We start from the raw sequence: 13,325 nt of genomic DNA on the forward strand, positions 1-13,325 counted from the left end.
ACAATTCTAATTTCCGTACCGGAATCTATTGCTTTGTAGAACGTATCGTAGATGATTAACCTGGAATCGTTTGAAATAACAGCAGACTGGATAGACGTAAGAATATCTTTTAAAACCTTTCTCGACCTTATTGAGAAGCAATATTGGTCTGTACTTAGATACAATGGAAGGGTCGCCGATCGTTAAAATGGGACAACGGTTTGCTTCCTTCTAAATGTATAGCAACGTTGATTCTTTAAGTTCTATTTCAACTCAAAGCCACAAGACTGGTCTTCTGAAGCTTTTAATAGGAGTCAAATACAGTGAATCTATTCCGACTCCTTCTACCTGTTCCTTTTTATAATCCAGATTAGTGCAGGCAACATGAAGCGACATGAAACTAACAGACAGACAAAATCTTAAGCCTAATGTTTAGGCTTGTCACAATATTATGAGTTTAAAATGTTATGTTCAGAGATCAAACAAATACGTCGGTAAATAAACCTGCTGAGACACAAATCAGGTTAAATTTCATACCTGCGGAGAATCCAAGTGGAAAACCATAACTTGTGCCATAACCCGTTCCATACAGCATTGCTCCATATTTGACTGTCTCTTTAGGATGGTACAGTTTGTGAGGTCCGACTCCAATAGATGCTACCAGAACACTATAATTTTTACTGTTGGTCTCTGTCAATATGTACTTTCTTGTTGGGTTAAGCTTTACTTGATCTAGCATCAGATTCTCTGAGCTATTTGAGTCGATAATTACGAAGAGAAAATTTTTGGTACTATTATGATAGTTCCTATCTATAAAATTGTCCACTCCAAATGTATAGTTACTTGCGAAATAAGAAATTGATGGGATTGTAATCATAGAGGGAGTGCTGGCATTAGCGCAGCTGTCATAATTACAACGACCGTATTCGATAATCATCACCGGGTTCGACGATCGTATGTATTGAGGTGACCTGTCATATCTCTCCACAAACTCACCACTACCGAGAGTGAAACTTTGATTTTTAACTGATACAACGGTATTGTTGTATGGGGATACGATTCTGTATCTGTACATATCTGCAGGGTACAGAGGTACTGTTATATATTCATGTTCCAGTAATTCTATTGGAACCATTTGTTCAACTTCAGGTTGGCAGTCATCATGGCCTAAGCCGTATCCACACCGATTTCCGGCGAACACAGCAACCACCTTGTCACTCTGGATCATAGTGCCTGTTAGATCATGTGTATGCTGAATCTGCAAAGTATCAAATGATGACATATTAAACGTATACTTATCTCTAGATACATAACTGTATCCACCGATAATTATGCTTGCACTTGTTTTAAATGTTATTGCTACACTCGTATTGTTTTCTAGAGCTGCAATCACAAATTCACTCATTGAAGTGCCAGTTTGGAAGTCAGCGTAATCCGAACAAACTATATATCCTGTCGATAGTGCTGATATGGGCAGAGCCAAATAGCCTTCGATGTAACGTGTTCCCCTCCATGAATCTAGAACGTATATACTGACGTTTTTGTCTGCGATCACATGTATTCCCTTCTTAGCTAATTCATTATAACGATTTCTCAGATTTACATCCAGAGTTATCTTTTGTAAACCAGGATTGATTTGTATAGTTCTATTCATGTTGATGTAAGGTGCAATCACACGGATAGTAGTGTTTTCCTCTGCAGCCACATACATAAAGGCTTCCCCATCAGTCACATGCTGCTCCATTAAAGCCAAAATGAAGTTCGTTCCCCAGCTAACTGTTGACAAAAAGTTCAAAAATCGAAAATAACATGAAATAATAATAGTAAAATCAATGAATCGTATATCTAAGAAAAATTTAGCCAGGCTGTAAAATTAGTTCTCTTTCTAAATGAAGTAGCGAGAGTTTCGCACCACAAAATAGTTCAAGTAAAGACTCTTGTTATCTACTCAAAACTGAAAACCTGCACTCCCTCCCAAAAACAAATATAAAGACGAAACGTTTCTGAATGTGAAACTCAATAAGCACGTGCTCATTACGAGAGAGAGGGTGGATGTTATTGAGTTGGATGTGATATCCACAAGAATACGAAAAATAATTTTTAAATTGGCATCTCATGTTAAAACAGATGAAATAAAGCAAAAGCGTTTTAAGATTAAAATAAGATAATATTTCTTAAACCACAAATAAAGGAGTACAAAAATATCCAAATCTCTAAATTGTATGTCAATTTAAGTTTTGCAGTTATCCACATCATCTTAGTAGTAATATCAATGATGGCAATAGTGAAATTAATAAAGTTAACGATATGGAGTGGTCTGGGTCAGGGAAATCCAATCCTATGGGTCTAATGTATGGGCAGGTACTTGACAATCCCACCCGCAGCTAGGAGTCTGTAGGCAGAAGGGAGGAATCGCTGAGGTCCTGTCCTCCAATTCAAACCTCAGTGTTTGGAATTTCCTAAATAGCATACCACTGACTCTTCTTCTCTCATTCCGCTAGTAAATAATGTCATTAAATCGTTAACGGTAGACAGACTGCAATGTCCTGCAGATGTATCGCGTATTCTATAAGCCATAGGTAAGATGATGTCAATTTCATGTTATCAGGTTTTCCACATGTTTATCTCATATGGGGAAAATATATCTTACATGTAAATACAAAGGACTCCATATTGCTGTATAGGAACTCGGTAAATAAACTCAATTGTTAAATAAGTTTTCTTTATTTTGTTCCTTTTATTTCATCCTTTTCTTTCTGAAAGAAAAGGCGGTTATTAAAGATTTTTACCCTTCTCATGTCTGTAAAACGTGAAGCTGATTTTTGCATATTTAAAAATGTCTTTCCCTGTGAGAAGAGACAAAGAATTTGATACCCGAGAAGCACTCTTGATGTCCAAAGATTATAGTACTCATTCGACTCGCTACATTAGTTTGGGATTTAAATCAAGGTTCCTTTTGAACCTAGCATTCTAACGTCTAATTATTTAGGAAATGATTTGGACAATTGAATGTAGTGAAAAAAACATTTTTTGAGCGTTTTCAGTGATAAATAATACCTATTCGAAATATCGTTATATTTTAAAGATCAATTTGCATCTGGCATTGATGAAAAATGGTTAGTATGTATGCCTTATCCTCCCAGAATAATGTTAATTGTTCTACACTGTAAATCTGGGCTAAGGTTCAAATGTCGGGTGGGGGCAACATAAAAAGATAAATCCTCTTTCAGTTCCTTGTTTCTTGGATTGCTTGGTTACTTTTCGTAAATTTCATTAATTACTGGCCGTTCTACCATGTTCGGCCGTTTCATAAGCATACGCGCTCATTCAATTCCTTATTGACTGTTGTGAAATTTAATACACATTATCCAACAACACTGCTGAATAACTACAGAAAATGCTGCTAAGATTGAGAGAGAGAGAGAGAGAGAGAGAGAGAACAGTCATGCCAACACGAATTTGTAAATGTTATATGGGTAAGTTTGTACAAGTGTCAAAGTAAATGAGAGAACACGAACAAACACAAAGGACAGAGGTAATTTCGTAATGACTGTTAGGTGGCTCGAAATCTAACAGACGAGTTTCCCTATTAGCGATAATCAAGTAAATGCCGGTTATCGTATTTGTATATAGGTTTAACATAATGGATCTGTCTGGCAGAAAATGTAAAATTTGTATCTTTAATCTAACGGTAAAACTTATGTTGAAGATGCTCAATGATTTTAACATGTATAGGATTTTATGGAAGGGAATTTAACATGGTAGGTGTTCTCTGGAATCTACCGGGAATTTATCGTGGAGATGTCACTTGGCGGACATAAATATCACTTGGGGGAGATAGAAAATAAGAATTATGAGTTCATAGTGCAGCGTATTGAAAATAGGGGGTTCATGGGAATATGTAAAACTACAGTGTCTAATGTAATGTTAAATTGCTCTTATCGACCAATAGCAATTGGCCTACTATCCACAACCACCACACACGTCCTCCAATACTCCTAACCTACTATCCCACATACCGTAGGACTACAGGTACTCATAGAAGTCATCAACATAGGGCAGCGATATCATTGAAAGGAAAGGAGTATAAAAAAATTGAATTCCTTATAAACACAATTTAAAAGAGAGAGAGAGAGAGAGAATCAGACAGACAGACGAGAGCATGTTGACTCTCACCCTCTTTCACGGTGGACAGCGGAGGTAACTATTACTACCACTAAAGCAACCTTGACGTGAAGAAAAGAATAGCACAGTTAGAGCTAGATTGTGGCAATAGGACACATGACGCGCTTATGTGTGTGATCGTGCTTGTAAGAGATAGAGGAAGAAAGAGAGATCTATGATGATGGGAGTGACAGCGACAATCACTACCACTACATCAAGTTTAAGGCAGAAAATGGTTCGGAGCAGTTACAACTTATGTTGTCAAGTTCATACTGTTTGTGCGCAAAGCCAAAGACCCTTTTCAGAGTCCAGTTAGATCTTTTCCACAAGAGATACCACTTACTGCTGCCAAATTAAATAAAAATCAAATCCGACAAAAATAAAATTTGGTTGCATTTGAATATTTTATCAATTCTTAAAATAACTCAAGACCTAGGGACTTTTTACGTTTTTTTATGGTGTATTCTAGTGAATAAGAATCACAATGTAATTTCTAAAACATATCATAAAAGTTCATTTTACTTTTCCACTTTCATTTATTCTTTCTTTACTGGCTAGGGTTCTTCTTATGCAATTGTACATATTCTAATAGGAATTCAAGTCTGCGTTCATAAAGAAAACACAAGCAATAATGCCAAGACACTATTGATAATTCAGTTTTGTTTAATCGCACAGTATTACATTAATTGATTACAGCTGTACTGTATACCTTCAATTTTCCTGTCGTGTATGCAGTGCTCGAACTAAAATGGCTGCTGACTGTTGGCAGTTTGTATTTAAAAATTATTCAATGTTATATAACGCACATCCTTCATTCATCAATTTTTCTTTTCTCATTTTATATTTATGATTTGTCCTTCTCGCTACAAATTTTCGCTTGACAAACTCATTTGATGGGACTTTGTTTTGACATCGATTTAAGATGATGAGCGAAATAATACTACTTATTATAGCGTCAAAGTTTTTCTACCTTGTCAAACTAGCGAAATTGAACAGTATGAAGTCAAGGTTTCTTGTAAAATTGTGACATTTTCTATTGACATCTTTATGAAAATGTGATGAATGAAATAGGTCCTACAAAGAACCAAGAATAAACACACAATGGTTCTACATTTTGTTTGCATAATCATCGTTAATGTTAAATACGGCACATTATTATGACATACATAAACATATGTAAAAGGGCGATATAAGGGACACAGAGGTAAGTTAGTTTATTCAATGTTGAATCAAACCAGACGCTAAGCGACGATGACTTTCTGGGCCGCTTCAAAAGCTGAAAGAAGTGTTAGCAGAAGTTTACCTGGGCGATTTTGAAGAGGACATAGAGTTTCTTAAGTGTACCATGGAGTTGTTGATGAAGTGGAGGTACATTGTTATATATACTATCATCGGTACGCTACCGTCATGACTCACAGTTACATAATACGACTGACACTTTCTTTCGAAAATATTATTCAGAACAAGGGACCATATGACGAATAGAAAAAAGCAAAACCACAAAGTTATGTAAAACGTAACAATTTATTTATCAAAATTACAAAATGAAATTTTAAGTACAACTAAGAGTATTATGAATTCACTAATCCAAATGAAACGAATGTTTCAAATAAATTTCAGATCCTGGGATATAATTATTCTCGAACAGTTGTGATTTATTACTATGACATTGATCATAAACCCTTTGAACAAATTCACAATAATTCCAGAATAATTTTTTAGTCCAATGAGCACTTTGTAATTGTAATGAATATTTCAAATAAATATTTCCTCTCTAAATACAATATTAAATACGTTGACAGACTTAATGTTACAACAAAAACATAAGAAATAAGAATGTAATAATTGTCCAAATACAAGTAACTATATAAAAGCTTAAGAGGTGAAAACGCATTGAGCCCCTACTTGCTGCTTGTCACTTTAAAAATCTACCACATTATAAGAGAACACACCTGACCTAACCCGTCCGATGGAAAATAACTTAATTCTTCTAAGAACCCACCTGACAAACCAATCTAACTGGAAATGGAGGCAAACTTTGTCAGCTTTATAGATTCGAAGAAATCTATGAACTTTAAATACCTTAAAATAAAACCTAGACCCATAGACAAAATTTACTATAGATAATCACTACAATTTACAGCCATGAAAAAAAATATAGATATATATAACAATACTCATCATAAATAGAACCTGAATCATTTACATGAAAAATAACACGTATGCATTAAATATTCCATGTGTTATGTAGCCATGCCTGTGGTTAGAATGTCTAAAACGTTCTGAGTGAAGGAAATGGCTCAAGTCTATTTTCCAGACTTTTTCCATATCGAAGTCAATCAAGACATCGCGCTCCCTCATTAGCTTAAAGTTCAAGACTAGAGCCACGAGGGTAAAGGAGCAGAACAGCGAAAAGCTTTTGACTCTGTGTACCAAATCAACACCTCAGAACCTTTTGACTATTCAAGAAATAAAATGTTGAAATATTGTTGATCCGTGTGGACATTTTAATACGCTGTTGTGGAGACTTTCGACAATTATTACTGGATCAAGAAGTTATCAATTTATTTAAGGAAGTTTCTACCATTCCTTTTGTCGTGTGAATTAGTCAATCGAAATATTCCCGAGACCATACTAGCTATCATACCACCCAAATCCATTAAGGTGTCAGGCGAAATTCAAAGCAAGACGATACAACATGATAAAACGGAGCTGGAGTAAAGAAGATCCTATCCTATTCCTTGGATGATTGGCATTTGGAAAATCAAGAAATTGTGTACGAAGTTCAGGTATGTTTGTTTCATGGATGCCCTACCTGTTTTCCTCAGCGAGACCTAAAAAGTCCTTTGACAGAGTCCACCATGGAATAGTTGTAGAACAAAATATACCTACTACGCCTGAGTTTAGAACGTCAAGGATACCAAGTGGTAGAAAGCAGCGCGGGAAATTGCCACTAGGAGACCAGTCCGCCTGTCCGATGACAGCTTATTTCTCGGTGGATTGTGGCAAATAAAATTATATTAGTCTGTGTAGCTGGTAAGATTTATAAGTATATCAAGTAAAGGTAATCTTCCAATCGATATTTTATGACGTTAATATAAAATAAATACTAGAAAACAAGTCTGAATTAGGTAACTGTCAATTGTTCGTGATGAACGCTAGCGAATCTGGGTGAGATGTAACGAAAACAAGCTGCGTTTAGTCTGCGTCTGCGCAATGTCTGATGACACATGTCACTATTAGATTCCCAATATCAACCTGCGGAAGCATTTGGAGGCCTCGAACCCACCGGAGGCAAACAAACCACCAACAAAACACAAACCTCAAACAAACACAACCAAGAAAAAGAGAGCTATTCAAAATGGAATTGGACACTGTGAAACAATAACGATGACTTAAAATGTGCTGGTTTACACAATTCATTTGGAATATAGAAACATAATGCATGCTAAGGCCATGACAATGCTGTTAACTGTTCAGCTGCATTCTGCTAACGTGGATTCATGCGATGGATTTCCAGTAATCCGGTGCTAGAGATTATCTTTCCGCAGACCAAATTTCATGAGCAGCTGTACACAGGAGGCCACAGCATAGGCATAGTTCTGACTCTGTTAATGATGACGAATCAGTGGATGAAAATCCTGATTCGGACCGGCTGCAATAGCATCAACATATTCTTGTGCCCAGCCTCTATACGAGTTATGAATAGAGCTGGATAAAACTGCACAGTAGTCAACATTGTCCTGGCCAATAATCATGATGATGTTATACCGAATTTAATTCATTTTAATAAATTAGACATATGATATAAATATCATATTTTGTTGTGTCTCCTTTTTTCCATGTTTCATGAAACAAATAACCTTACTGTAAGATGATATTTAGGTCCTCTGCATTTACATTGCTTCTTCTTCTATGATGACATGTACAATGAGTTGGTTATATAGAGGACGTGAAGCATCTTCATGCTACTGAACTCGTGGGAATGCAAAATACTTAAGAGAGTTTAAAACTCGAGACAGAATGTGGGAAGACCACTACCACCGACATTTTAAAACAGATTTAGAATATCAACAAATCGCCGAAGAGTATGACCAAATTTCTACGAAAAGGTACTCATCAAGAAACAGAGCCCTAAACACGCGTTTATACAAGCGTGCAAACATGTGTTGTTTCAAACAGCAAAAGAACTTATTGGTCGTCAAAATGCACATAAATATTTGCTTCGCCTGCATGTCGAAAGCATCGATTCCTCACAACAAAGACAAAACAAAAATAAACATTACTTGAAGCTCAATAAGCTTCACAACCATACCCAGAAAAAGTAGGAAACTAAGAAAAAAAGTTAGAGATCAGGACACTTTTGATTGCCAATTTAGTATGAACGTTCAGTACACGATCTGTTTGCCATGCCACCAAAGATGATGGCGATGTAAGAATCCTAATAGGTACAATTTTATCCTGTGTCGCCTTTGACTACCCCAGCACCTATAAACTTCTATCAACTTCTAAATATTAGGATTCCTCTGAAAGACGACATCGTCGAATTTATGGGAAGAAATGTTGTATCTACTCAACCTGAATAATGTGAGATTAGAAGAACCAGATAAGACAGTGCGTGGACATTAATGTGTGTGCTGTATTCATGAACACAGTCATGGATTGACATTAGAACATGTATTACTTGTTTGGAAGGTAACTTCTCTAGAAATGATGGAAATATAGACACGTGGTCATGTAGTTTGACCTTTTAACAAAACGTTAATGGCCTCAATAACAATATTTTCACTCATCCTATCAAGTCTAGGACGAACAATCAGACATTAGAAACACCGAAGTTAGCTTGACACTGGATAGTGTTTTGAAGGAAAAAAATCTTTCTGGCAACAAACATTTTTTATCAAGCAATAGTAGTTAGTAGCTTAGTCAATGAAATAAAATCTAGGCTAACAAACAATTATAGACCTTAATTGGGCTTCTTACTGGATTATAACGCATACGAGTTTATAGGCTGAGGAGTAATGGATAGTGTGAGGTTTAATGGATAAGTGAACACTGGCTATTCCAGAGTAATTGGAGTTTTAACATTAAATTACACCCTTTACATCACATACTTTTCTATTGTCCATTGACATCCCCATTCCCATAATGCGACACTATAGTGTCATAATTTTCCCTAACATAGACATAGAACTGACATTGTTATCCACCAGGTGATGTCTCACTGTTGGAATCTGGGAAGGTTTCAGAGTGCCATCTTATTGTTAAATTTCTATAGAGTTCAGCGAACTGAAATGTTAAATTTCTCGTATGCTCTGTTAAAACTGTTATACTACTATGTTTCGTTTCCCGTCAGACAGACACATTGTGTTACATTTCCAGCCAGCCAGTCAGACCTATGAACCCACATTTTTAACAGATATTCCAGAGTTGTCGCTAGAATTCAGAGGCCCTTTCTTTTCATAGGATTCCCATTGTTCTTATGGCGACATATTCTACTACTACAATATTATTTCTAGAAAAGATTTGTGGAAATAGAGCCATCGTCGTTTTAGATATGACTAACAACATCATGTGTGAATCCGGGTCCAGATGCATTCTTACTTCTGATTGGCTGTCTTACTTAGCAATCATATATAGAATAATAAACGGACTAACATACATGTATATCGTGCATAAATTAAACACATATCCTTTCTTTAAAAATCATGTTAGAAATAAACGGATAAGCAAACGAAAACATTGCAATACAATTACTTGCGTGGGTGGTGGTGACAAACTATTGTCATATAGAGCAGTTTTATCGACCAACACATTTATTACAATAAAAACGGAAATAAATTAATTACAATTTTACTAAATGGACAATATTTTCAATTTTAATGCTTCTAATTATGTGGAACCAATCAATAGTGTATCATTTTATTATTTGTAATGCCATATTTTAGACAGTGGACTGACGCCGCACATGGCCGATTAGTTTAAAGCGCTCTCTTCCATCTCAACTCTCTTCGGCCAACTTGGGTCTGGGGCAAAGCTGCTAGTGGCTTTCCGTGGGTCGGTGGTTCTTACCTCGACTAGTCCCATGTCATACTTTTATATTATATGACCTATCTTGCGCTGAGAAATAGCGTTACACCCAGGACATCAATACAAATCAGACAGTGGATTTACACCTTTGGCCTGGTTATCGAAAAGCACATTGCACGGGAGACAACCCCTGCAAGAGGTTATAAATGAGGCATGTTAGTGTGCGATCAACTCAGAGGATAGGCGATAAGACGCTGATTGAAAATTGTCCATGGGGACCTTGTCGTTCCAGACTGAAAGGATCTAGCTTCGAGACACTTCAGGAACATTATTTAATTAATTTTATTAACATAGTTCATAATTGTTGAACGTAGCTATTATAAGTCTGAGAGATGCTGGGAGAGAGAGAGAGAGAGAGAGAGAGAGAGAGAGAGAGAGAGAGAGAGATGTGTACAATTATGTCTATTAATTAATTATGTCCTTTAAGTAGAGTCAAGTTACACCGACAGTTTAGAAACTGTTTTAAATTATTCTCCCATCTGTCTAAAACATTAAGTGATAATATCGCATTAATCAAAGTTAATTATTAAATTACCACTGCTACTGGAGTATCTGCGAGTTTGATAGATCTTGACAGTTTTATGTATGACAATGTATTTCAAATTCAAAATTACATTAGCTTAATATGAGTAGAACATATCGTGTGGGTTTCATTTGATGTTACCTCTTCTTTCTGCAGAAACAGCTCCGTAGAAGATACAAACGCAGCACAGAAGCTGAAACAATAACCGTAAAAAATGTAAGGGCAGACAGCTGACAAAACTTTTACAAAATGAGACCGATCGAAGAATGTTTTATTATATTTTTACATGAACCAACAATCTAAATAACAATGGTAAAGTTATTTACTTCGAAGGTATAGCTTCCACGTTAAATCTTCATGCGGACCAAACTCAATTTCCTAACATTTAAGTTTTATGTTAGAACGTTTAAATAAGACGATTTGCTGCACGTACAATATTGTTATCTGTTCAAACGTCTGTTATGCAATACATATTTCTAAAACATTATTCTAATAAAAACGTTCACTTTTCTGTAATCATCTATTTTCCAGTAAAACTGGACTTATCAACATAAGGTATAAATAAGTGAGGTTAAAAAAACTATATGTTTCTATAGTGTCTACAGAGTGCAGTATAGACTATCGGTTACTTCTATGTTTGAGATCTAATGGATTTAACATTGCAAAATCAACACTTACAAATAATTTTGATGATATGTGAAATTCCTGAATGAGAATGCAATGCGCTCGTAAACGTGAATGCTGGATTGTGCAATGCGTATCCGGTTAGCATATATGACGCAGTGTTGCATTCGAAACAAATAAATAGAGCATATAGGAACATACATTTCAACGTTACATACATACACTATTGACCACTGTAAAAGTTCCTAATAAAATTTCCTAAATAAAAATTTTACACATATTTTACTTGTTCCAATCAAATGTTAGCAACAATGATGTTGAACACTGCAATACATGTACCAGTTTTGGGGCATGAACAAATTTTACTAACAATTTTAACTTAATATACGTCTTTTTTACCACTTAATAAAACATGTATTTAAATTTAAAGGCAAACAAGTACGCTTACAATTTTCGTATCGTGCTTCCAAAATCCTCTTTTTATTGACGAAGTAACACAATAACGCTTTGACTACATACGGTTCGTGTCATGACATGCTAACAGGGGCGATGAGCGTTTTGTTGGTCTTTTCTCATTAGTAAATACCTTCGGATCATACTTGATCTGAAAATATCCTGCTCAAGTTTTTACATATGGGCTATGCTCCGTACCTCTATGGTTGTGGCGGACGGTTGAAAACAGGCCAAGGAGAATAATGTGAGAAAGATCGCAATTTACATATTTAAAAAATGGATCAAAACGATTACTTACCGTCAGGAAATTTGTGGTTTCCATCTTGATAATGCCTTTTCCTCAATACGAGGTTATGTTAGGACTAATAATAAGTGATTAAAAACCTGTATAATCTTATCCTCTACTGGATCAAACTAGCGATATGCACATGATATCTAGGCTTCTCCAAGAGGCGTATGATTAACTACTGATAACATAAAACTTTGAGCCAGCCTTAAGTAAAGTTCAGTATACAGGAACCTTACCCCTCGGATCTATGTCATAACCAAGCCAGATAATGAAGTCAGTAGTTGTATGAGTCTCTTGTGGGTCATATCGTAATCGTATAGGCGCTAATAGGTCTACCATGCAAATGGTATGATGGGGTCAAAAATGTTTATATGGTCAAAAGTATTTACGAAGTTAAAGTTGTTTACAGGGTCAAACATGGTTAGTGAATCAACAGTGATAATATGGTCAAAAAGGAATGGCAATGTTAAAATGGTGAATCGGAAAACAGTCGACAGTTTATTTTCCTTTCTATTGTTTAATACGCAATTATTCTTCTTCGTCTTCTCTCTCTCTCATAAAAAATTATAACTGTCAGTTAGATGCAGTAATTGCTATAAACATATCCTTTACAGAAGTACCATTTAATTTTTAATGAAGGTTTACTGCACATGCACACTCAGTCTTTGACACTGTCATATTTCCGATAAAATGAAATTTTGCAAATTCAAAAGACAAAGGAAACTGTAATGTTATAAAAGTTGATATACAATCCAACACATCGAAACACTCACCTTACAATTAAGCTCTCACCTCGTGATTATTATTGTGCTACTACTGCGTGGTCGTAAAATAAGTAACAGGAGAAGAATAACCATCAACTTTATAAAACACAACAACCAATTTAATTATCAATGTGAAAGAAAGAAAGTTTAAAGGATCATATATCAATATGAACTGAATCCAAAACAATCCTGAAAATGTTCTTTTAAAGTCCAAAATGATGAAATGTTCGGTATAAAGTTCAAGTCCACGAATAAACTGGTCCGCCAACAGTCCTGACGTTTCTATGTGGAATTGTCCAGATCTCGTTAAAATAATTCACAGTAGTTCCAAAATAATATTATAGTCCGATGAGTACTTTCTATTGCCACTGAATAATCTAAACAAATATTTCTCCTCTTAAATAACATCGAAGTACAACATAAAATACATCTGCAGACT

The 13,325-nt window shown here is 35.5% G+C and overlaps 1 protein-coding gene and 1 long non-coding RNA gene across 2 annotated transcripts in view; both read right to left on the minus strand.

Moving 5' to 3' along the window:
• LOC149797318 (uncharacterized) overlaps positions 1 to 1,754 on the minus strand; it is a 79,254-nt gene extending 77,500 nt beyond the window's left edge. The window contains exon 1 of the mRNA XM_089960745.1: positions 517 to 1,754. Within this exon, the coding sequence (XP_089816871.1) occupies positions 517 to 1,723 (1,207 nt within the window). The 5' untranslated portion in view covers positions 1,724 to 1,754. The remainder of the gene's footprint in view (positions 1 to 516) is intronic.
• Positions 1,755 to 6,350: 4,596 nt separating this feature from the next.
• Positions 6,351 to 12,269, minus strand: LOC149797319 (uncharacterized). Its single transcript, XR_016421796.1, has 3 exons — positions 12,132 to 12,269; positions 10,898 to 10,949; positions 6,351 to 10,363 (listed from the first exon to the last, which is right to left on the minus strand). It is a non-coding gene; the product is annotated as an uncharacterized LOC149797319 (long non-coding RNA).
• Positions 12,270 to 13,325: the final 1,056 nt, after the last annotated feature.

The sequence above is a fragment of the Sinohyriopsis cumingii genome, chromosome 6 (assembly GCF_028554795.1).
Source record: "Sinohyriopsis cumingii isolate HCF-2022 chromosome 6, ASM2855479v2, whole genome shotgun sequence".
Lineage (NCBI taxonomy): Eukaryota > Metazoa > Mollusca > Bivalvia > Unionida > Unionidae > Sinohyriopsis > Sinohyriopsis cumingii.